This window comes from Melanostigma gelatinosum (genome assembly GCF_949748355.1).
Source record: "Melanostigma gelatinosum genome assembly, chromosome: 24".
Taxonomy (NCBI): Eukaryota; Metazoa; Chordata; class Actinopteri; order Perciformes; family Zoarcidae; genus Melanostigma; species Melanostigma gelatinosum.
Window position 1 is genome coordinate 8,165,606 of NC_136657.1, and position 26,219 is coordinate 8,191,824.

The window sequence follows — 26,219 nt, forward strand, 5'->3', positions numbered from 1 at the left end:
TTTTAATAACGTTGGCCATCCCGTAAAGCAGCATTAAATATTTTCATCTTATTGATGGATCACATGACTATTTGTGAAAGGAGTAACTCGTGAGAACCCATAAACAATTATCTCTCCACGGACCATTTTAGCGTCTTTCGGGTCATTGTTTTGGTTTTCGGGTCACTCTCACGGCTCACAGTTAGCCGTTAGCCTAAAGCTCTGAATAACCCTCTGTACACTACCCCGTGCTTCCACCGGAAGACAGTCAGCACTGACGTTAGCAAGCTAGCTGGTTATCATAGTGGAGCATTTAGCAGCTAAAGAGACCGATACTTCCCTCAGGAATTGTTGGCGACTTGCTAAAAGGAGCGTGGACATTTATCAGGTGGACAGAGATATGACTTGACACTGAATAAATGCAATATTGTGCTTACACAGTTGCAAAAAATCTGTAACATAAGTTTAACTTGCCATACGGTCAATATTTCACTTTGTCCAATACTTTATTTCATGACCATGACATGAGTTAGCATTTTAGCACTTTCCGGTACCCGTCTCGAAGTCTATGGCTCTTTAGAATGGGTTTTTGCTTTGGTCTGTGGTGAACAAAAGCTTCAGAGATTTTAATACGAAATATCATAACAAATCATAACACTGGCGTTCATTTGCGAAGAACAAAACATGCGAGTAACATAAACTTGTGCTCGCCACAGATCTTATTTTCTGCAGGATTCCAAAACCCAAAGTAAAAATCCATTTGGCTTCTTGTCGAGGAGACCGTTGCGATGTTGACTTCCATGCAGAGCTCTATACCTCCAACGCTGAGCTTTGTGTTCAGTGCTAAATAGCAAATGTTGAACGCAAAGTTAAAATAGCTAGCGCCCGTTAGCATCAACACGTTAGCGTCGCCATTGTGAGCGATTAGCCTTCAGCTAAGTTTGCAGTTTCAACCTGCTCATATGTAAATCAAACGAATCTCAACATGTAGAAATGCTGCCAACATGACATCTGCCAACAAAGTATCCCACTTGGAATAAACATATAATGCCAAATCATGACCTCCTGTAGACAGTTCCGCTTCATATAATCCGCCTGAGGACGTGTTTGTCTGTGCATGTTGTTTATCATTTTACAGTCACGTGAACACATTTTCAGATAAGTTAAGGCTTGTGTCAAAGTAACGTTGTCTCTCAATACTGAAAACTATTTCATGTTATTTTTAAAGCAACTGTACATTGCCATGAGTGTGAATAAAAATAAAAAAACGTTGTAACAGCCATCTGCACTTTTTTTTACCCATAAAAACAAACCCTCACACCCAGAGTATTCCATCTCTCTGCCAGCAGATGGCATCTGTTGCCTAATGATCGACCTCGTGTTGCTTGCCACTGACGTCCTCCAGCATGAAGGGGTTAAACCATCTTTTCCCCTCTGACGTCAGTGAAGCGGTTGATTACTGTCTCAGGACGAGCTGTGACATGGGGTTTGTCTCGCCACATCTGTCCTCTGTCAGCGAACACAACACGATTTAGATTGTGTCTTTTCCTCCGCTCACGCAAGTCCGGCTTCAGCGACGTCACACCTGTGGCCCTCTGGTTCTCTGTCCCCCTGCTGTCCCATTCTCATGTGTATACCCCCCCCCCCCCACCAGTTTGTTGCAGCTTGTCGCCTCTAGAGAGCGCTGCAGAGTTAACAACGCTGTCTTTGGAAGCTGTTGTGTTCTCACCTCATTGGCCGGCCTATTCATGTATAGAAAGACTTTCATGGCTCGTTGCTTAACCACACAACTGCAGCAGGTGCTGGACCACAATAGACCAAATGTACATCCAGCAGTGATCCTCCGACAGCAAGTGTGCGGTGCTGTTAATCATCATTGGAGCTCAGTTTGAATCACAACATCATCGCTTGACCGCTCCCTCTCCTCAGACAATCAAACTGGTAAGGTAAGCGTTGGGGGGGGTCAGTTGGAGTTTTATAGCCGGCAATGTATTGTGGGTAAGTAAGCTCAGAGACAGACTGATCAATCACAGGCAGGGAGCTGTAATGTTTGGTTGCCAGGCAACAGGAGGAGAGAAGCAGGGTGGGGGGGGGGGTGGTCTCGGCTTTTCACCTCCTTCTCCCTCCCCGTCTATCCCGACGCCGCCGTCTCCTCCTCCCGCTGCGTGTCTGTCTGCCGCGCTGACACGAAACAGGACTAGGATGTGCTCTGAGCGGACACTAAAGATGTCTCATGCCGAATATATTGTTACAAATGTTCCTTTAAAGGACAAATAGTTTGTTCCTCGAGCAATGGCCGACATATTTCCTCTGATCAAACTCAAAACTTTATGTTTGCTGGCTTTCAAAAAACACACAACTGCACTTGAGCGTGACGGTTCACGGTTTGACAAAATACAAATCCAACTCAAGGGCCACTTACTTTTTTTTTTCCTTCCTGTGCTTTCAGTCGCATCGTGTGGCCTTCATCATCGAACGAAGATCGGCCGCTCCGTTAGCAGCTTTGGTCATGTGGTTATCGATGGGCAGATATATGTCGGCTGATGAAGGACAGGGGATGTTGGTGAAAGCTCCATTCTATCATCTGAAAGAAATCTAGTAAGGAGACCTTGAGTTAAGATTTAGTTTTTGGAAACATTCAGTACTATTTCCGAGGTCAAGAATAAACGTTGACGCTCAACCTGAGGGGCTCGTGTCCCTCTGGAGGACACTTTGACTTTGGAGCCGGGGATCGAACCGCCAACTTTGCGGTTAGAGGACGGCCCACTCTACCCACTAAGCCTCGGCCGCCACACAAAACATTTTTATTCATGTCCGTTTCTGCCAAGAACTAGTTATAGTAAAATCAAATACATATTGAACTGCTTATACATACAAAATAAAGTGTTTGTGGCATGTTTCGGCATCCATACATGTATTATAACATGAGCTCTCACCTCACAATGAACGCATCCCGCATGCAAGACGCTTCCCAAAACAAGGTTTTTATTTTGGAAAATATTTTTCTATTTTGTTGCCACATCTTTGGTAACAACAGCAAAAAGTGACATTTTGCAAATTGATACATAACTGTAACAAGTACTTGAACCACACGGAGGATCCAGATCACTCACAGCAGAACCTTTAAAATGGACAGAACAAAGCGCAGGCCGGGACGAGGAACCAGAGACAATAAGACAGGCGCTTACAAAAAATATGTCCTTTATTCTTTTGGCTTTTGAAATGATTGGACCATATGAGCGGGACAGTAGTCACTTCTTGCATGCAGTTCACTAAAACACTACAAGCGCAACGAGAGATGGCTACTGATTGCTTCATGGTTTCTATCTACAGATATGGGGGACCATACATCGTCATGTGTTACAGTGCGGAAAATGAATTAAATCCGAAGACTGGAAAAATGCACTTATATCTACAATATAAATGTTATTTATAATGTGTGGAGCATAAGCAACCCGCAGACCCCCAGTTGCACACAAACAAAGAGATAGACGCTTACATTCTCCCTCACACTTACATGTATGACCACACGAGGTGTTACATAGCAGGGGGGGGGGGGTAAAAAGTGCTCTTACATCAAATGTAAGTGTGATGCATACTGTGGGCCCAAACAGCTAGATTATGTACAAACCACTACATTAAAACCACTCGCTCGTACAAACGTTTGTGATACCGTATATGGGATATATATATATATATATATATCGTGGTGTTGTCGCTTGAGGGCAGTTAGAAAGATTGTCTTTATATTTTCTTTACAAGAGCTCTGGGAGGATGGGGGGGGGGGGCGTTGGAGACGCTGCGATACGGATTGGACGGGTAGATATGAGCGACACATTTAAAGGAATGATTTGGACATTTTAGGGAAAAGAGGCTTCTCTGCTTTCGTGTCCGTGCGTCAGCTAACAGCAAGGGTCAGCGGCAACTGTGCATTTCCTGTGAACGCAGAGGTTTATTTTGAAAAGACATTTAACGAGCCGAAGCCGAGTTTACGGTCGCAGTAGTGCGCGAGCCAAAAGTGATGTCATCACGTATACAGCGTAAAGTTACGAATTGGCAACGCACCTCACAAACCGCTGGGATTTTCAGGCATGACAAAAAGCCAATAACTCAAATTAAAAAGTAAAAAAATGAATTAATTCGTACTTAAAATGTCTCGTGAATTTAAAAAGGCGAGAAAAAAAAAAAGGTTTTTAAAAAATTCTTTAACAGCAGGATATTCCCCAAAATGTCAAACAATTTCTTGAAATGTTTCATCCCTTGCATACATTCAGCTTCTCTAGTTCTCCGTTGAAACAACACAGATTCCAACAATCAGTGGTGGCACTGAATGTGTCCGTTGCGGCTCAGCTCGGCGGACTCCGTCTGCCCTGATTCTACAACAGCGAAAGCAGCGGACGCCTCCTCACAACAACACAAAGAAAAGTATAAAACATTCTTTCTCGTAAAAAAGAAAAAAGAAACCTCGTCACCAAAAAAAAGAAAAAAAAGAAAAAAGAAAAAAAAAAGAGAGCGACCCCCCCCCCCCCCCCCACAAAAGAAGTAGTTCTTTTGTGACACAGCGATTGTTAAATTCAAGACACTGGATTTCTAGTAGTAGCAGCAGCACTAGCTACAGACAACGGAACAGTACACTCAAGTGTGTCAGATAGTAACAACAACCAAGAAGAAAATCACAAGCGTGTTGTGCAGAGAGGTTTCCCCGTGGTCCAGTCCATCTCTGGCAGTGTCTGAGGAGACCCCCACGTATTCACATGTGACATAAGCACGCTCCTATTTCAGGCCCACCTGGCATGGCGCCCCTCACCTCTGAACAAGTGTGTCTCTATCCACCCCCTTTAGAAAGCTGTAAACAAATTGCCCTCGCGTCTCTGATGCATTATTATTTCATTTGTTCGTATTTTTTGAAAAGTCTATTTCTTTTTGTCTTTCCGTTTGTTCTCTTTCTCGTATTTGTCCTTGTCCGACTTCGTCACGCTGTTGTAGGACGGCGGCGAGGCCGTGGAGGGCGTCATGTCCGTTTTGTCCGAGGTGGAGTTCTCGGAGAACTTGCCGATGACCATCACGTCCTTGTCGGGGTCGCGGACGCCCTCCTTCAGCCGCTCCTTGTAGAGGGTGGAGGCCTTCTTCATGGCCAGGAGGATCATGTAGCGGCGGAAGGCTCTCTGGATGATCACGGCCGCGATGTCCTCCTGCTTGCGGCGCAGCGTGGTGGTGATGGGTTCGTAGGACACCTTAGAGGGGTTGGAGGCCATGAAGCGCTCCTCCATCTGCCCGCGCAGCACGTCCATCTCGCCGCTCTCGCCCAGCACCCGCTTGGTGAAGGCGAACAGGATGTCCAGGCAGTGGATGCGCTCGCCGCTCACCATCGGCAGGTCCATGGAGATGAGATGGAGCATGTTGGGCATGGGTATGCGCAGCGGCGGATCCAGGGCGTCCGCAAAGTCGGAGAGCTTGCTGTACTCCATGAACTGCGTGGCGTCGGGGTCGAAGCGCTCCCACACCTCGTAGAACATCTCGAAGTCGTCCTCGCTCAGCGGCTCGGCGCTCTCCTCCGTGGCCACGCTGAAGTTCTCCAGGATGACGGCGATGTACATGTTGACCACGATGAGGAAGCAGACGATGATGTAGCTGACGAAGAAGAAGATGGCCACCGACGGGTTGCCGCAGTTGCCCCTGTAGGAGTTGCCCGGGTGCTCCATCCCGCTGTCGCAGTCGGGGTCTCTCTTGTTCAGAATGGGCGCCAGCAGGGTGTCCCACCCGCCCGACGTGGTGATCTGGAACAGGCAGATCATGCTGTTCCCGAACGTCTCGAAGTTGAACATGTCGTCGATCCCCGCCTCGTGCTTCACGTAGGCGAAGTTGGACATGCCGAAGATGGCGTAGATGAACATGACGAGGAAGAGGAGGAGGCCGATGTTGAACAGAGCGGGGAGCGACATCATCAAGGCAAAGAGGAGCGTCCGGATGCCCTTGGCACCTTTGATGAGGCGGAGGATGCGGCCTATCCGGGCCAGACGGATCACTCGGAACAGCGTCGGGGACACAAAGTACTTCTCGATCATTTCGGACAAAAACATACCTGCAAGAGCAAAAAAAACAACCATCAAATTCAGCACACCATTTTACCCATAATGCACTGGGAAGGCCGAGGCACCTGAAGCATCTCCTTACCTACGATGGACAGGATCACCACCACGAAGTCGAATACATTCCAACCGATGGTGAAGTAATAGTGACGCAGAGAGATCATCTTGAGCACGCACTCCCCGGTGAAGAGCACGATGAAGACCAGGTTGATCCTGTAGAGGATTTTGTCCATGTCCAGCGTCTGGTCGTCCGTCTCCACCATCATGGTCACCATGTTAAGGCAGATGAGGATCATGATCACGATGTCGAAGGCCTGCTTGGTGATGCAGTCGAACACGCAGCCTTGGAACGCATTCTGGGGGAAGAGGAGGACACGGGATCAGGAGACGGGAGTCGCTTCACACCTGCACTTGTAGGCTTTATTTAGAACCCGTCTCACTGTTGGCCGAGGTATTGGTTTTTGTGGTTTCTTGGATCCCAGCTTCTTCATGGCGTTGTAGTATTTCTTCTGCTCTTCTGTCATGAAGATGTCCTGACCTCCAAAGTAAAGGGAGCACAACAAAACGTGGTTACAAGCACATCGTTTTACACGATCAACAGAGCAGCCGTATGCCGAACAAATACCAGAGAGGGTGTTAAAGTTAGTCTCATTTAACAACAAGATATAATAAAACAGTCGTTCCCTCGGCCTAAGAGAGGACTAAAACGGCCAACTAAAACTGGGTGAGGTTGAATAAATGAGGGCATGTGACACTGCACTAAATAAAGACGAAATAAAAATAAATGTCGAACAAAAGGGACACAAGTTGCAGCCCTAATTACTACACAGAGCCACATGTCTAATTCACAGAGAGGGCAGAGCTCCTTGTGAGCAGCGGAGGAAGGCAGATACCGAGCGGAGGCTCTGCTGAGGAGCAGTGTGGGCTCTTTTGTGAAATCCTGTTTGTTGTGATTGTCTGAAGGCAACATGTCGAGTTGGCCAATCACACAATCAGCTGGTAAGAGGAAACAGGTGAGCTCCTCAAGAGAAACCTGCTGATCTCCAGAGAACAACGGCAGCAGAAGAGTCACCTCCTGTGTTATTCTGATGCATTTCAGCATGAAGGGACATTTTCTCATGATAAACTCTTCCATCAACCAAAGCAATGCCCCCCCCCCCCCCCACACACACACACTCTGAGTGCTGCGTGTCTGGAGGGGAGGACTGGTGTCAGCGCTGAGCAACCATCTGTGTGACACCATGGGCTGCTGAACACACCAACTGACATTCAGCCGGTCCGTGACGTCGGAGCCGCCGGCATGATGCAAACACAGTGCAATCCCCCCCCCCCTCTTCCCCTCTTGGGCGTTGCCAATCCCAGTTGTTATTGCTTGCTTGAATGGAGGGCACATTGTGTGTGTGTGTGTGTGTGTGTGTTTCTCTGTGACTCATGCGCCCTCATTGATCTGAGTTTACTTTATCTGACAGACTGTCGCTACATGCAACTTATCTTCTTCTTCTGCTGGTTGAAGTTGTCGATGATGACGCCGATGAACAGGTTGAGGGTGAAAAAGGAGCCGAAGATGATGAAGATGACAAAGTAGAGGTACATGTACAAGTTCACTTCGTATCCAGGCTGGTCCTCCACCTGCATTAAGACAGAACAACATGTTACCGGCTGAAGCCCACTGATTAACACGCGTCTTATCTCTTTACAATAAATAGTGCTAAGCTAATAGCATCCTGGCTCCATCTCCGTAATTCGCATACAAATATGGTTTGTTTTAAGTCGAACTCGTGTGGTACACGACTTACATCTCGAGAGTCCACCGCTGCGTACATGATGTCCATCCAGCCCTTAAATGTTGCCTGAGAGCAGACGAGAGAAGAGTCGGTGTGGCTGGTGAGCAGTCGAGCTCTGCTGCTCGGCTGGCATTTACAGCACTCGGGGTTCCATCATTTGATTGTGTTGATAAGGAGCCGTAAATACTAAACACATATGCGTACTTTGACTTTTTCTTTTTCACGCGTCACCGAGACCGAACTCACCACTTGCAGCAGAGCCAGGTAGCCGGCCCCGACGTTGTCGAAGTTGATCTTGACATTCTTCCAGCGGGCGCTGTCGTTGACCAAGTTCAGGCACTCGCTCTTGTTGTTGACAAAGTCGATGGGGAAGTTGACGTCCGTGGTGGTGTTGACGCAGTAGTAGTACTTCCCCGCGAACAGGTTGACGCCCATGATGCTGAAGATGAGCCAGAAGATGAGGCACACCAACAGCACGTTCATGATGGAGGGGATGGCCCCCAGCAGCGCGTTCACCACAACCTGGAGGTCCGAGCACACGGACAAACTCAGCACGCGCTGCTTGCCAAAATACAACGGGGCTGTTATTAGCGATAAGTAGCCATTACAATCATCTAATCACTTCACTGTTCTTAAATTGCGGACACCTGATTTGATTGAGCTGTAAAGCGAACGCTACGGCTTGCAGAACACAAGGCCGATGTAAAAATAGCACTCCTACATTATTCAAAGCTGCATTTAATACGTACTGTCTGCAGACATAAAGCTCTGAACACCAGCTACAAAGAGAATTTAACAACGTGACGGAGAAGAAGGTGGATAGGTGAGAAAGTTAACATTTGATAGGTAGAAAAGCAAAACAGAAAAAAACCTTAGAGAGGCGGGGATGAAGTCACAACATTTTGTTTGACTGTAAATGAAAAAAGACACACAACAAAGAAAAGAATTACAGGTCAAAGGCACCACACGAGCAACGTCAGAGAACAATGGCTGAGAACAGCGATATACAGTAATCCAGTGACACAATGTGAAGAAAGTCATGCGGAGAGAAGAAGCACAGCGTTGAATTGCAAGGAAAAGAGAAGTCTTGTAATAAGCATGCAGATATACATTCAGGCCCTCTTACACGCTAAGACCACTTAACACACACCAAAGGCTCGAAAAGGTTCTAAAAGGTTCTAAAAGCACCCCAAAACAGAACACACGCAGATCGCTCTGCAGACGCATGTGAACAGCGTTTCCTAAAGACGTTGGTCAAGCGTCAACACGTTAACAACCTGAAAGTCTTTAAATAAACATGCTGGCTTTCAGCCTGCCCACAAACACTCAGGATTCCGTGGGTTCCGTGTCGTCGTTATTCCAAGGAGTCCTTACCCTCATGCCCTCAAACCGAGACAGGGCCCTCAGGGGCCGCAGGGCTCGCAGTGTCCTCAGCGATTTGATGGCGGTTAGCTCGGAGTAGCCCATAGCATTGGCTACGAGGCTGACCAGGGACACCTGAGAGACGATGATGACGGAGACAGGCAGGGTGAAAGGTGAGACACTCAGCCCTTCACCTCTGCACGGTGAAGGGCTGAGTGTTTGAACAAGATGGTTGATTCGGCATTAATGCACACAATTAAAGGGGTAATAAAGAATTTAAAGCCTTTAAAAATGAATTACAGAAGCATCTCCAAAAACTGAATTTCAGATAGAGAGTTGTGACAACGATGAACAAGGACTTGGGCACACTCTATGGTATTTATATCTGTGATAAGCATTAAAGGAAAGTATATTTTAGGAAATAGTCTTATTTGCTTTCTTGCCACAGATAAGACGAGAGGATAAATACCACACCCCTGCACTGTTAGCTTAGCTTAGCATAAAGCTAGAAACCGGGGAAACAGCTAGCCTAGTTCTGCAAAGCAAGTGTCGGAAAAGTAAAGCTTGCATTCTTTCTAATGGCCAGCAGGGGGCTGCTCCGCTGGTTGCAAAAAAGAACTCTGATTGAGTCTTTGGGCCAAAAACCAAGATGGCGGTTTTAAGGCTTCGCATCTAACTCTCGCCAAGAAAGCACATATGCTATTTCCCAAAATGTCAAACGACTCCTCAAAGTCTGAATTGTCTTTGAAAGCCAGAATGGACGCTTCATTTCCATCTGGACTCGATATACATACGTCTACAATGAGGAAGTCCAGCCAGCACCAGGCGTTGGTGAAATACTTGACAAAGCCGTACGCCACCCACTTCAACAGCATCTCCAGGATGAAGATGTAAGTGAAGACCTTGTCCGCGTACTCCAGCACGGTTTTGATGGTCCTCCGCTGCTCGATGTAAACGTCCTCGAACGCCTGTACACAAAGGAACAGATAGTAAGACTGCTGGCGGGGTGAGCTCGCTGTGACCAGGCCTTAGATTCTTGCAGTGACGTGTCATACCCAACTACTACTACTACATGTTTTTAATCAAAAATTCTTGATTTTAGGTAAGAAAGGACGGTAAACACACACTTACCAGTGCTCCACTGCTCAGCAGGATCATGAATATGATGAAGGATTCAAACCAGTTGTGCTCTACTATGATGAAGCAGGTTTTCCTGAGTGTCCACCAGCTCTTGAAATGCTCCTCGTCCTCATTGATCTGGCAGCACTGGAACCTGCTCACGCAGCCTGCAGGCGTGGAGGGAAAGGTGGGGAGAATGAATATGGCGTCCATGTTGACTGATGATTAAACCCAAAAACATCTTTTCTCATTCAAATCCAGTGCAAAACTAACAAAATGTCCTAAAATTTGGCAAAATTAATGCAATGGAATCTGCCATTTGGGTGCCATTACGCCACTGCAGGAGAATCATCACATTCCATTCTGTATTCCCGACTCATGACTGAGGAGGGACTTTCACATTCAGAACGGCACTGGAGGTGTGTCAGACTAAATGTCAGGTTACATTACAAACAGAGACAATCCCGCAGACAACTGGTCTTTCCGTCCTGCTGAGCATTTGTATTCGCCGTCACTCAGCTGCGAGTATGGCGTGGAAGCGTTTCCCACTCCCACCTCTCCCTGTCCCACTTTCCCCACTACCCATCGTCCTCCCTGCCCATCACCCTCGCATCCCTCTCACCCTCCGTGAAGCAGGCCTCTGGTTCCAGCGACTCCTCCGGCTCCATCTCCACCGAATCCACCCCGTCTCCCGGGGGGCGGATATCCACCGTGCTCCCCTCCGACGAGCTCATCAGACGGGGGAAGGGCTCTATATCGAGCTTCTGCGCGGGGCGAGGAAGAAGGCGAGGGTACAAAGTTACATCGCAGCGCCGCAGAGGTTCAGTGGTCTTAGGAGCCAACCTTCTGAGCTGGTTATCATTGTGATTCTCCAGTCACATGTACTCCAGTGCCACAACTACACACACACACCTCAGTGTGGAGACTAGGCACCGTAATAGCTCACAGAGTTGGGCTCTTAAAAGTCATTGTTTTGTCATCATCATCACATGCAGCATCGATCAAATGTACCTACAGGCTTTGATATTAGTTTTGCCTGATGGCTCAAATCGGATTATGTGGCAACACACGGCATGTGGAGGTTGGCATCACGGAAATGCACTGTGGGTACGTTTGATGAGACCTCAGTTCGAGGAGGAGTGCATGCAGTATTCCAGTGCATGATCAATCCAAGCCTGAAATAGTACCAAGCAGAACGTGTGCTGAAGTATTTTCATGTCCACTGAAAAATGACTCCAAATCAATCTGTCTACAATTTATCCCATTTCCAAAATTGCTTCCGCAAAATCACAATTCCCCGCCCTCGAAGCCAGAACCCCCCCACAGAAGGACTGCCGAACATTTTCCCGAGTGACATGAAAACACGTTATTTCCATTCCTTGAAAGCAGTGTACAAGCTTCATCCGTTTGTGTTGAAGTAGACGGATAACCACATTAGCTTACCAGCAAAAACCAGTACTGTGCACTGTTTATCAGACAGCATGTGGTCTGGCGTATTGGTTTTGTTGAATTAGCACCCAGAAAACATACAGGACTGAGTCTGCTAGTCAACGATATTTGTCCTTCTCAGCAATATGCAACGCATGGAAGGACAAGTGTTGCTGCTGTTGTCAACTTCCTTGCCAACTCTCAATTTTGAACCCTGGCAACGCTCCTCTGAAACCCTAAAATGCAGTGATATTTGTGTATATGTACATTACAGCATCATCTGCATATACGCTGAGACTTTCTTGGTGTTGTGAGGCTTCCTGTCTGTTTTTCTTTGGGCAAACATGGTGTTATGTGGCCTCATGTCGGATCTGTCTGGCGTGTGAAGCTCAAGAACATGTCATCCTAGACAGTGCAGCAGCTCTGATTGCCGTGGGACCCAGCTAATACGGCATGGGAATGATGGAAGCATGCTGCTCGCAAGTGCATCGCTTTCTGGGGGGGCTGTGTCCCCCTCCGGTTTCTCTTTCTCTCCTTCAGCAAGACACCCATTTTAGCTCTTCTGGGCGTGGATTGCATGAGGCTTTTACTCTCACCCTAACATGCTTTTTATTTGGCAGATTTTGTTGGCAAACTTTTACCGTCTTTGTACAAGTTGGGTGACGAGATAGTTGCAGTGGAACGAAAGTGGATAACACAAGCATGGAAAGCACACACTACCGTAATCCACCAGAACTGTTCACATGTACCATCTCTAGCCGTGTTTCCAGTCACAGATTTTGAAGCGTTGCACCAGAAAAGCTGTATGAAAACGGAAAAATTCAGATAGAACTTCCTCAAATGCGACAAAAGATGTAGCTTTCCTATGTCGGCCTCTTCTCAGATACATATTTAAATCGTCTTTGTCTCCAGACATGAAAGAACAATTAAAAGAAATTCCATCTCATAGATGGGATAGTTATGATCAGATGGCCGAGGCAACTTTGTCTTCCTCTAATCAGTTTACTGGCGGATTAATATTAAAATTTTTGCAATATTTTAAAAGTTTGCTTAAAATTCGCTTGACAACTGAATGGAAAAAACCCGGCTCCTGGTTTGGGTTAAAAGTGATTTGGGATGGTGTTTCTTCAATCTCATATTTGAGGCGGAAAAGACAAGAAGTCACCTTAATTTAGTCATCTCAAGTCTGATTCAGTTCACACTGCCATGTGTTATCGGTTTTGCCACCCTGCAAAAATCAGCGTTGAATTCTGTGAAGGATCTTTCATCATTCCACTGTTATTTGAACAAGTACGTACAAGTATTCCATGTGTGTATGCGTCGGCTATGAACCAGACAAATGAATTTTGTCAAACTACGGCAAAATTCCTTCCATCTCTCTCTCGCTCTCTTTTTCCCCTCCTCATTCTCTTCTTCCTTCATTCTCAAGCTCGGAGTGTTGGACGCCAATCAAGTCCCAAAACCAAGCAATGAAATCAAAAGCAAAGATCATGTTAGATGAGTTGATCTATCGATGGGAAAAAGGTGGTGTTGCTCATTCCTAATGGTTTGTAACTGCAGCCTGATGCTTGGAGTTAAATTATGAAGGGGGGGGGGGGGGGGGTTGTGGGACAAAGACTACAGCATTGCGTGTGTTGCTGTATGGGGTAGGAGGGGGTATGAAACAAAGAGGGTGGGGTAGGGGAGGGGGGCGGAGGGCAGACCAGGCAAAGAACGAAAATGGGCAATCCATTGAAGGTATGAGTAAAAAGATGTTTGTCTGTAAATGGCATAGGCAGTCCTCATGGTTAGTGCTGTGGTACAATAAAGTGGTCTTACAATTCTCCTCTCAATGAAAACCTTGAGAGCGTCTGTGACACGGCTGCAATAACAAACGGGGGTTAAACAAAGTAAGTCAAAGACACCAGAAAGCCAGCATACAACCTCAAAGTCTGCTCCCACTGGGAACAGTCTCCCTGCAAGCATCTTCCTTAAGAGACGCAAAACTGTTTTTATACTCAAACACACACCAAATGGTCATTGTGTAACTTGAAATGCATAAATCATTATTTACTATTAGGGATGCACAGATTCCAACTTCTGTGAGATTCTTTATGAAGTGGCCTAAGATTGTTTTTGGTGGAGGACAGCCCTCGTCCGTGTGTGGAACATGTGGTGCCGTGGCTACAAATAGTCCCCTGGGTGGTTCTGAAACTCCGGGAGTCGGCACCACACCCACAGTGGCAGGTTGACATCGCCAGGGAGCACAGTCCCAATGCTCACTGTCAGCCTGGCAACACTTAACAGCAACCCTGCCATTGGCTTCGTTAGAAGAGCCGATGAATTACAAAACAACACGTCTGTGCCAAAAGCGTATTTAGCTTTGTTTACATCGTGGTTTGCTGCATCATTAATTTCATCTCGTGCCTTTGCCTGAAGCGTGGAGCGAGTAACAAAGTAGTCCCTCAACCGTGTAACATTGTACACAAATAGACTCATGAACCTGCTACATAGGTCAAAGGCAAGTCTGAGTCATGATTCGTCACGGCTCTTTCTTCTGCTGCCAGGCAGAGTGAAGACTCAGAAGATGCATGTACAAATGAGTCAGCAGGTATGTTATTTTCAAACTGCTCGACTGTTGGAAACTGTTCTAAAAAGGTCATCTCTATGCAAATGTGTACATCGACTGGCTCGCATCGGGTGTTCGCTATTGCGCATATAACGGGAGCTAATCAGACACAAACGCTGTGACTCAAGAGATTTCCTACAGGCTGACAGAGACGTCTCTTCAGAGTCGTCCATCTTACCTCTTTGCTGCCCTCCACGTCCGACGAGTCGCTGCTGAAATCTTCCGTGTTCAGGTTCTCGAAGTCCGACTCGCCCACCGCGATGGGCACCGTGACCGTCAGGCTGGGGTTGTGAATAAATGACATGTAGTCGCACTCATCCAACGGGTACTTCCCCGCGGTGTCCCCGCCAACCCCGACCACCAGCCCCCCTCCTGGCCGTCCGTTGCCCTCCGTCATGTACACCACACCGGGGTCTTTGGTGATCTCCACCGACGTGTGGTTGGAGATGCAGTTGCCCTTGCCGTTGCTGTGCAGTTCGTCCAGCGGTTTGCTCTCCTCTGCCAGACCGGAGCCCTTCTTGTTGCCGCCGCCGCAGAGGCTCTGGAGGAACTGCCGGACTGTGGATTTGAGGAACGCGACGCCCCGCTGGATCCGGCCCACGGCGATCTGCAGGTTGTTCATCTCGCTGTCGTCGTCGGTCGCTGCCAGGTTGTCAGCGCTGAATGAGCTCAGGAGGAGAGCCAGGAACAGGTTCAAGACCTGGGGAGAAGTGGATGCAAAGTGAATTACACTTGACCTTATTACTTGCAAACAGAGCGACTTTAATTTAAAGCAAACCATTGCCATGAACTCATTATGTTAGATTACAGAAAGGAGATAGAGGGAAAACCCCATACCACCAGGTTTCCAATGACCATGACCATCATGAAGACTATGAGGCACATGGACTGCCCAGCCACCTCCATGCAGTCCCACATGGTCTCGATCCACTCGCCGCACAGCACCCGGAACACGATGAGGAAGGAGTGGAAGAAGTCGTGCATGTGCCAGCGCGGCAGCTTGCAATCGTCGGAAATCTTGCACACGCACTCCTTGTAGCTCTTTCCAAACAGCTGCATGCCGACCACGGCGAAGATGAAGACGATGATGGCCAGCACCAGGGTCAAGTTCCCCAAAGCCCCCACCGAGTTCCCGATGATCTTGATCAGCATGTTCAGAGTGGGCCATGACTTGGCCAGCTTGAAGACCCTCAGCTATGAAAATGAAAAATTGAAATTAAAAGCCACCGTGTGATGACTTTCGAGATGATTTCCATTCAACAGATGAAGAAACGGATGAATCACGTTGCCGCAGCTTGTGTGACGAGACGCATCACGCTTACCAATCTGAAGGACCGGAGCACAGACAGGCCCTCCACGTTGGCCAAGCCGAGCTCCATCAGGCTCAGGCTGACGATGATGCCGTCGAAGATGTTCCAGCCCTCCTGGAAGTAGTAGTAGGGATCCAGGGCGATGATCTTGAAGCACATCTCGGCTGTGAAGATGCCGGTGAACACCTGAAGACAAAAGAGGGAGAAATTCAAATTCCACGTGTTTGTTTTTTTCTGCTCTTGTCCACCAGAGTTTGTAAGCGCTACTTGCTACTACGCGCTACTTGCCAGGTTTCCAACTGAGAGTACGCTGTTGAATTCTTTAGTCATGGGGTAGTGCTCCATGGCCATGAACAGGGTGTTGAGAACGATGCATATTGTGATGGCCAGATCCACAAACGGGTCCATGACCACCGTGCTGACGATGTCCTTGATTTTCAGCCACGCGGGGCAGCAGTCCCAGATCAGGGAGGTGTTGGCGAACCTGTACCAGCAAGGGGGGCATTTCTGTCTCGACTCTTCCAGCTCTGGAAAAACGAGAGACGAGCATGTTAAATTACAATGACAAAATACATTTATGCCGTCCCCTTTGCTGCAGAACTCGGAGGTCATGGCATGAAAACAAGACGAGAAAGATCCTGACCTTCCATGGTGTTGGTCAGGATACTGGCCACGCTCATGGCTCTCTGCCGCCCCACCGGTTCATCTAAATAATCCATGGATGGCTTGCGAAAGCCTGGCCGCCGCTTCTTGAACTCAGTATCTGTAGTTGTACCCTGAAAAAAACACATATTTGTGCCAAGATGTTCTGGCAATATTTAGCAGAAAGGAAGATCAACGGGAAAATAAAGCATTAATCAATCAGTTGCGTCACCTCAGGCAGCAGGAGACCTACAGGGGAGGGTGTTACAGAAGTCCCACCGACCAGAGACACCACGCCATTGCAGTCCACGGCGCAGTGCATCTTGCCGTTGGCGGGCAGCACGATCCGCGGCGCCCCGAGGCTGATCTGGCTGACGGCGCTGCAGCGGCGCTCGAGGCGGCGCGGCAGGAACAGGGAGCCCCGGCGGCTATCGCTCTCCTCGAAGGTGCTGTGCTCGTCGTCGGCGAAGTCGTTCTCGGAGCCCATGTCGCGCGCCCGGCCGCGGAAGCTGAACAGGCTGGCGCGGCTGTTCCTCCGGGGTGAGAAGAGGGATCCGCGGATGCTGAGCAGAGACTGATGGAGAAAATTATCGATATCACTCCGATGTTACGATGCCGCAACCATCTTAGCTTAGCATGAAGACTGGAAGCAAGGGGAAACAGCTAGCCTGGCTCAGCGTAACGGCAACACTTTGGCCAAAAAGTTTTTCTCAAAGGAGGAGAAATTAGGGCTTCATCCTGGGTAACATTAGGCTAACTGACTAGCAAACAATATGATGTTTTGTTAGAGAATACAGAGCACTGCTGAATTCTAAACCTGGATTTACGTATTTTAAACCTTGCTCTGCTTAGAACTGATCTTAGATCAAATCGATCCTCTTGGTGCAGCCCAACCTTTAACCTTTTCATTGATATCAGGTGCCGTGTGTCATTGACCAGGAAGCACTCTTATTGGTCAGTATTTACCTGGTTGGGCGAGGAGCATCTCTTCTCATAAGAGAGCCTGTTGGCATCGATGGAGAAGCGGAAGCTGGTCCTCTTGATGCTGTCATCAGACTCAGACTTGTGGAACTTGTCGCGGCCCCCCCTCTCCTCCTCCTCCTCCCTCTGCCTCCTCTTCTTCCGCCTGTTGCGTCGCTCCTTGGCACTTTTGGAGCTGAGCTTCGACGTCCCCGAGGACGACTCGGAGGTGGGGCCCCCTCTCCCGCTGTACTCCCCGCTCTCCGTGGCTGCTGCCACGGCAACCTGCCAGCCAATCAGAGCGCAAGCACAGTTGTCATGGCGCCGGCCCCGGCCTGTCTCAAAGGCCTGTCTCAAAGGCTCTCGCGCGCAGCAGCAGCATGTGGAGCCCAATAAGCCTCAGACACCTTCTAAAAATGGACGCTTGAATGTTTTTAATGCAAAACCAAAACAGAGTTCCTGTATTTATAATAACCACAGAGGAAGAGAACCACTGTGTGGATGCTGGGTCAGGTTCCAGCCTTTAAGTGTTATAAAACAAGTAGGAAATTCTTCTCTTAGCAGCCAAGCAGCATTGTTGAAATCGCTGCTGAGGGAAACAACATGAGGCACAGATTGTGCATCTTTCCTCATATGATTGACTACCGTGTGCACTGCTCTCATGTGTTGTGTTGTCTTCATAAAATGCTGTTGGGGGGCTATGTTTGGGGACGTTAGCAGGTTAAATCTGGTGCTTTTGAAGGCCAACCCTGAATTAGCATCAGAACTGTTCCCTCGACAAAAGCCGAATTACTGCAGAAGAAAAGCTCTCTGTGGCAAAACACAAGTTCAGCAAGATGGAAATAAAAAAGGTGAAAGCGATATGAATGAAATGCCTTTGTGAAGAACATCCCTTTTATAATGAAAGTAAACATTGACTTTGCGACGAGGGAACCGGAAGTGCACTAATGCTGACTGAATGCCTGATTCTAGGACTCATCCCTGCAGCACGAGGACTCACGGCGACTACAGCACAACCAACAACATGTGAATGTGCACAAGCCCGATAAGATGCTTTTAAAGCTGGCTGACAGGCCTTTGTAGGAGGTGGGGAAGCACCAGTGGTCCCGGACCTTTTTAGGGTTCCTCACAGACTAAGAACGAATGTCCTACCTGCGCCTCCTCCTGCTGTCTCTTCAGCTGCTCCAGCATGGCCTGGAACTCCTCCTCCTTCTGCTGAGCCTCCTCGATTGTCGCCTGGTTCTGCTCGTCGTAAGCCATGGCCACCACGGCCAGGATCAGGTTGACCAGGTAGAAGGAGCCCAGGAAGATCACCAGCACGAAGAAGATCATGTAGGGCTTCCCTGCCGCGCGCAAAGTCTGACGGACAGAGATTTATTTTAAAAACAACGGACCGTACGGTGTTCCGTTTCTTTCAGTCGTCCCGTTGTCGAGATTGTTTTCTCACACTGAATAAACCAAACAACGAATTCTGGTCTCTATCATGATGAGAAACGACTTCCTCTGACCTGCTGGTAGAGGTTCTCCCAGAAGTCCTGGGTCATGAGTCGGAACAGGGAGAGGAACGCCCAGCTGAACGAGTCGAAGCTGGTGTAGTCGTAGTCTGGATTGCGGCCGGCTTTGATACACGAGAAGCCCTCTGGACAGAGCCTGTCAGGACAGCACGTTGCATTGAGGAGTATTTTAACAATCAGAAGACTCATATTCACTTCCTCTTCATGTGTTCTTTGCATTTATGTTTGTGTGGAACAGATCAGATCGTTTCTTAAATGTTCATAGAAAACACTGCTGGTTCCTCTTGACACAATGCCATATAAGAACATTTAACATTGTGTAACACACTCAGACATCTCTTATGAAACTTCCTGTTGAATCAGACCGACGAGACAAATAGTGAATAATTGATCAAATGAAATCCTGGGACGTCCTGCTTCTTAAAGGAGCATTTAGGACGCGAACCTTCCTTAATCAGGGGTTTGAAAGAAAGCTTCTCTCAGCAACATAAGCGCAGAGGATGGACTTTCAACATTTGCCAAAACACATGGAATGAAATGCACCCACAGTTATTAACCAGCAGTGTGGATTCCCGCTCGTCTGCGCTGCGTCTAATGGGCCGTATGAATTAAACAGGCGGAGGTCTTACCCAGCGCCGCTGCCGTTCCCACAGAGCAGAGCGTCCCGACGGCCCGGGAGGACATAGTAATTTCCTAGAGGAGAGAGGGGGGGGGGGGGGGACAGAGGGACGGGTCAGTCAGAGCCAGGACACGGGGGTGAAGCAGAGGACGTGAGGAAACAGACACAGAAAGACACTGTGCAGCCTGTGGGTGGTGTGATGATGTACACCGGCCGGGAGACGAAGGTGGTTCTAACACCCAAACATATTCGTCATGTTGGTTTTCTGTGTGTCGTTCCTCAACTGTCTCTAAATCACATCAGCCTGTTTTAGAGGCAAACATCACTGACGCAATAAACGTCCACGCGACGATAATAATCTCCGTCGTCTCTCGCTCTTGGATTCAGCTGGTCGGTCTCCTCTATATCTCCAGCTGGCAGTCAGTGACTCACCCTCCTCCGGCGCTTTAGGCCGCTCGTGCCACACAGATGGGTTATGGGAGAATGACGGAAGGTAGCGAGGGGGTGAAAGTCGAGTTTTTTGTTTTTTTTATTGCTGCATTCTCCCACCAGCCATTGCTGTCACTCCTCATCACGGTGCCTGACCTCCCCCACCCGGACCCGTCTGCACAGGAAGCAGCCCGTATCTGACTCTGGCCGTCTGGGGGGCGGACACTAAGTTGACCCGGGTTAACCCCGCCTCACTCGGCTTACTGTCGTCGTTGATGTACTCCGTCCAGTTGAAGGGGCTCTCCGTGACGTTCTGCGCGAAGGCGCCGCTGAGGTCCAGCAGGCTGCCGTTGAAGAGCGCGGCGTCGGCACCGGCGTCGTCGGCGGTGCCGTTGCCGCTGCTGTTGGTGGCGTTGACGGCGAACGGCATGCGCACGCACTTCTGCCTCAGGTTGCCCATGAAGAGCTGCAGGCCGATGAGGGCGAAGACGCTGAGGCAGAAGACGGTGAGGATCATGACGTCCGACAGCTTCTTCACCGACTGGATCAGCGCGCCGACGATGGTCTTCAAGCCTGGACGGGGAGAGAGGGCGGGGGGGCGGGAGGAGAGGGGGACATGGCAGAGTGATAATTACAACCACAGGCTTGTGTAGAGAAGGAGCTGCTAATAGGAGCTCACAGCAGCAAGCAGCCAGAGGGATCTGCAGTGGCGGTTCCTGTATGAAGTGCTTGCTGTCATACAGGAACCAGGCTGACACGGATCACTGCTGATCGAGGATCAACCACGAGAGAAAGTTACGTTTCTCATTCCCTCTGCAGCTCGATGTGAGAGTGATCCTTAATAAACAATGTGTTGTAGTATGATATACATTTGTGCTATCTGGTTAAAATGCCCCTGAGAGTGTGTACAAGAGGGTTGAGTGAAGTGATGAGTCATAAGCCTCTCAACTAGTCACATTGCTGCTTTGGAACCTCAAAAGCTCCTCATAAAACAAACAGCAACATGTGCTAGCACCGCTTTGCACCGCCACATAAACAGAGCCCAAAAATGTTTGAAGCTAGAATATGTAGCGTATGTTGTGGAGTGAGAGGGTCGACATCATACCGAGGGCCAATGACGAGGTTTACATATGACCCCTTCTTGTTAGTTTGTGATGTGAATAGTGTTCGTGTTTAGAATACCCAAACCACCATTCATCATGTCACAATTTCCCCAAGAACACACAACACTGAACAGGACATGCACGGGGAAGAAACGAGGTAAGGAGGAACCCTGCGCGCACGGGAGTGCTTGCCACCAGAAGATCGGCTTTTGCAATGTCTCATGCAAAAATAGGAAAAAGAAACCAAGCAAATAGTGCACAAAATCTACTCGTAAGTCTCCCAAGGCAAGAATAGATTTCAACCAAAAGGAATTCCGCCTTAAAGGAAGTATCTAAAAGCTCAGAATCCTGTCAATCTTTGCAGATTGGATCCGGATTCCAGCTTTTACTGGCCTTGGGACGAAGGCAGCATGAGGGACGGCGACGGGCGTCGTCAGGCTTAGCTACAGTGAGATGAGCTGAGGGGGGGGGGGGGTGAGGTGAGTGCTTGGATGTTAGCGAAACGCCAGTTAGCCGTTAGCATTTCATTAACCCTACAGGGCCGTGATGGCTCTCACCTGGGATGACTGATATAGTTTTCAAGGCTCGCAGAACCCTGAAGGTTCGCAGCGCTGAGACATTGCCCAGGTCCACAAACTCTGTGACATATCTGGAAGGGAAGGGGGGGAGGGGGGGAGTCAGGGAGAGGGGGGGGGGCAATTCGGGAAAAGGTGTGGGACACGCGCACACACACAAACCAGGCACCACACACACACACACACACATGGCGTGACAAAGACAAAAGGTGGGTCGTGGGGAGGGAGGAGGGGTAAGGGGGGGGGGGACGGCAAACGGTCACGCACAGAAGACAAAAGGCAGCAGTGCTGGAGGCATGCGGGGCAGCCTTACCTGGTATCACTGAGATAGTTTTCAAAGCTCGCAATACTCTGAACGTGCGCAGAGCTGAAACATTGCCTAGGTGTACAAACTCTGTTACATACCTGCAGGATCAAATGCACAGTTACAACACAGCGACACACAGGAGGTCAACTTCCTGAAGCTCTCTGAGACGTTTCAAATGGTGCCTCATTAAATATGGGGCTAGTTTTGTAGACATTGCCAGGACAGATATGGAAGCGTTGGATAAAGCCAGCTTCAAAACTCTTGTTTCAGTTTGTAGTCAGAGATTGTTACAGAGGGAATTCAAGACATCTCTTTTTATCACTCCATAAATGACTAAATATTGTCAAGAGGCATAAAAAAAGCAATTTGCAACATGTTTTTTGAAATAATACAATGTTGTTTAAATCAGGCTATGAATGATATAAACGCCTCTGTATAGCCCAAAACCTTGACCGAAGCATAAAATCATACAATACAATCAGAGAGCAGCCTAATGCTGAAGGCTTTATTTAGCAGTTTCAAGACAAGCAGATGTCGTCATCGAGGCGAGGGACAAATACGGACTCACATCCATCACGACACAGTTCAGTAGAGATCTCTCTCCGTGATTTCCTAACTGAGCTGCAGATCAGCAGGCCCCTCTTCGTTCCGCGAGACTGAATCTGCGCCGGATCACGTTAAGCTGACGCTAACGACGCTTGTCACGATACTTACGCCATGAGGATAACGCTGAAATCCAGCCAGTTCCACGGGTCCCGCAGGAACGTGAACTTGCCCACGCAGAAGCCCCTGGCCAGGATCTTTATCAGGGACTCGAAGGTGTAAATCCCTGTGAATGTGTACCTGGTGAGAGGAATGACCACGCAGGTTAACGTCTCCGTGTACTGGATTCTAATCTCATGAGTCAACCATTTTCTTGGTCATTTTCTTGGTCATTTTCTTGGTCATCACATTATTTCTTGGTCATCACATTATTATTCTTATGTTTAAGCTCACGTCTCCTCATACTATGCAGCTGGAACGCGCTACGAACTCAATTTCACGCCATAGTCTGAATATTATATCAAGGATATGTTAAGGATCCCTCCAGCTGTTTCTGAATCAGACTGAAAGGGGAAATAAATGCATATTTCATCGTAAAACCACAGCATAATAAGAGAAAATGCACACTTACTCTACGTTCTTGGCCCACTCCGGGGGGTTACTGAGGGTCATGAAAGCACAGTTGGTCAGGATGGTGAACATGATCAATATGCTGAACATCGTGGAGACAAAGTCAAGGAGCACAATGGAGCACTAACCTTCTGCATGCTGTGAATTAAAGTCAGCGCTAACACTTACGGCTACAGTAAGAATAATTACAGAACACGTCCGTGATCTAAAACGTCTTGTAAAAAAAGCCTGATGTGTGTCTGCATAGAGAACCTAAACCAATCACGACATTTAATGCTCTTCATCACTAAAACCCCCGCTTTGTCAGACCAGCCCTTAAATCCAAATCGAGCTGTGTCCGTATACTCTGAAAGGATATGAGTGGACTAAAACTCTAATGGCGACCCTCCTTAGAGGGTTGAAGGGGCTTAGGATGTACACGGCAGGAGTGGCGTTGAAACGGAAGATTGTCTTCCCGCGATTCAATACTATGAAGGTCTGAAAGAGAGGCAGAACAAAAGACGTGTTAAAATCTGCATCACACAAAGCCCACCATATGAGAGAAGCAGCTCCCGTCAACCTGCATGAGTTCCGAGTGCGTGTGCCATGTGTGATGAGTCATAAGAGCACAGAGGACTACGCTGGCTGTTATTATAATGGAGATGGATGAGTCCATGTTGGCACTGACGCAGCAGCTCGGGTTCGCGTTTAGCGCCTCTGAACCGCCGCTCTGAGCACGTTACTGCTGGACCGGTGTTTTGACTCTCGCCTGCTGAAATAGTTAAAATACGTTGCCAATTCGCTTGAATAATTAGGCTGGGGAAAATTGCTACATCTGCCCTAGTTTCCTTAAAATAGTTTGTTAAGAGCATCGGGCGATTTACGGGCTAAAAAGTACAGACCTGTAATGTTCCACATTCACTGCTTGAGTCACACTCTGATTGAAAGCTCAATCAGTGGCCATAATGGTGACGCTTCAAAGCCAGAACAGTCAAAAACATGTTAAAGTTACTCATCCGCGAGATGGACTTGAAATGATTACTTTAGTGAGTCAGTGACAGACCTTCTGATTGCTGTAGAAGGTGTCCAGGTCCTCCAGAGGGGTGGACACCAGGCTGGGAGGGGTGTCCCCGTAGATGAAGGGGAGGGACTTCCCCGCCTCCAGGTCGCTGTTGGGCCGCGGCCCATTTTCGTCGTCGCTGTCGACGCGGCGCTCCGCCCGCGGTCTCCGGGCCTCCTCCTCGGCGATGCGCCTCTCGATGGCGGCCAGCGACTCGGGGCCGAAGGGGCAGAAGCTGTCAGGTCCGGGCGGTACAAGCAGCTGTGCCATCTTGTCATCCTGCTCCTTCAGAGGGCAGCGAGGGGCTCGGCTGGGGCAGGGGGCTGCAGCGAGAGAGGAGACGAGGATGTAACAAACTGGGGCTGGATGTAGCCGGTAATGCAACATATTCCTGCCTGAAAAAGGGCTCTAGCTGGGCTGATTCACAGGGACACAGATATGGACAGCAGGAGAAAAAAAGCAAAGGCAAAAGACTCTCAAGGGAACGTACATGTTGGTACTGTGCCCAATTTGTTTATCTAAACCGACTTATTGCCGCACTTCACTTCATAGAGAAAGTGGTTTCATGGGAGTCTGTCTGTCCTTTAATGGCGGAATTATTTAATTGATGCCATCAAATTAGAAAACAATGAACTGTTTTCACAATAGAAACAAATGTAGTTTACAGGATTTATTGATTTCCCCCTGTAAACCATCTATCACCCTTCATGCCCAGAGGCCCATCACGGTCCAGAGGGGACTAGTGGGAAGGCACACAAACAAGATCTTTCCCCCAAAAGATCTCTGGAGACGTGAGCCGTTATCAGCCTCCAAGGCGGGTCTTGTTCCTCGCGGGGCCGCTGTCCTGGCCCAGAAACCTGGAGCCTGCCTCTCTGGCAGAGTCCCTAAAGTGACGTCTCCGAGAGTATTCCCTTCACCAAAGGGAAATGGAGGAACAGAGAGCGCCCTGCAACCTGTTTTTCTTTCCATTTTTAAAAAGCAAACAAACTGTAAACACGATCACAAGCCTTTTCCTCCTCAAAACAACCATGTATTTTTCAGCCATAACACACAAGATAGAACATCTGATTTGAACAATTCCCTGATGAGAAAAGACAATAAATGTGTGACATGGCTCATAAACTCAGCCAATCATAGAATCCATTCAAACCGGAGTGGAGGCTCATTAGAAAGCCATCGTAGCCGGCAAATCTTGTGTGTTTCTAAGAATTCATCAGGCGTGAACTGTGAATTAATTGCAGCTTCTCCCATTGGGGCATCTCAGGAAACACATCTGCTTGTGTCTCAACGACTGCCCCGGGACCCAGTGTTATGATGGGTGGCCTGACAGCTTGTCTGCGGCTGGGTGGCGGTGGTGGTGGTGGTGGTGGAGGGGGGTTGCGAGTCCTGATGGAGCCCGTAGGCCCAACATCCACACACGTGTCTCTGAGCTCGGTGAGCGTGGTCAAAGGGCAACAACAACAAACACGGTCTCTCCGGAGTGCTCTCCGGCTACATAGACGGTCGCTCTCCGCTCTCTAAATCTACCGGAGTTGGCCACATTTCAACCGAACTGCTACTATTGTTGCTGACATGGTGTCAAAAGGGCGCTGCTCTCCATGGTGCTGAGAAGAAGATGAAGAGGGGGGGGGGGGGGGGGGGCAGACGAATGGAAACCTACCCGATATTCCCATGAGACATTCTGAATGTGTTTAACCACGATATGTATTTAATATGCATTTTCGTTTCTTCCTTTTCTTTCATCGCCGGTGCATTGAGCTAAAATGTAGCAAACATTTGTAACGCTGCTGTGTTCTGAACAATGAACGGCTACATTTAGAGGCCGACGTGACAGTGTGTAGCCAAGGAGCTTATAATACTCATTCAAAATGAATAAATCGGGGATAAAGAGTCGACAGGTGTCGGACGTTACCTCAATTATCTTGGTTTCAGAACGAGCCGAGGAGACCGTCGCCATGTTGCTGGTGGCTCCGGAAAAGAACGACACTTGTTTTTTTTTTACCACAAAAGTGAGTTAAGAAGCGGCCGTCATGTCTTCCTCTTCCCCCCCCCCCCCCCCCCCACACACACACACACACACACACACACACAGACAGACACACACACACACACACACCGCACCGGCAGCACCACGACACCCAGGAGCGGAACAAACAAACTCCACAGACACCGGTGAGCG

The 26,219-nt window shown here is 48.6% G+C and overlaps 1 protein-coding gene across 5 annotated transcripts; it reads right to left on the reverse strand.

The window, feature by feature from the left end:
• Positions 1-4,770: 4,770 nt before the first annotated feature.
• Positions 4,771-24,310, reverse strand: LOC306796983 (sodium channel protein type 2 subunit alpha-like; the record flags this gene model as incomplete). 5 transcript variants are annotated; one of them, XM_079296102.1, is made up of 26 exons in its annotated part: positions 4,771-6,061; positions 6,154-6,424; positions 6,509-6,613; positions 7,560-7,697; positions 7,865-7,918; positions 8,099-8,374; positions 9,227-9,349; positions 10,009-10,182; positions 10,346-10,500; positions 10,956-11,097; positions 14,548-15,069; positions 15,207-15,563; positions 15,692-15,865; positions 15,968-16,206; positions 16,323-16,455; positions 16,605-16,895; positions 17,288-17,566; positions 18,434-18,640; positions 18,790-18,931; positions 19,425-19,488; positions 20,108-20,416; positions 21,504-21,595; positions 22,543-22,671; positions 23,003-23,091; positions 23,359-23,478; positions 24,044-24,310. In XM_079296102.1, 26 exons carry the CDS (start codon positions 24,308-24,310, stop codon positions 4,893-4,895), a joined length of 6,021 nt encoding a protein of 2,006 aa, XP_079152228.1. In that variant the 3' UTR covers positions 4,771-4,892. The 5 variants fall into 5 exon arrangements, with proteins under 5 accessions (XP_079152228.1, XP_079152227.1, XP_079152225.1 ...); XM_079296101.1 differs by having other exon boundaries at positions 16,575-16,895; XM_079296099.1 differs by having other exon boundaries at positions 16,554-16,895.
• Positions 24,311-26,219: the final 1,909 nt, after the last annotated feature.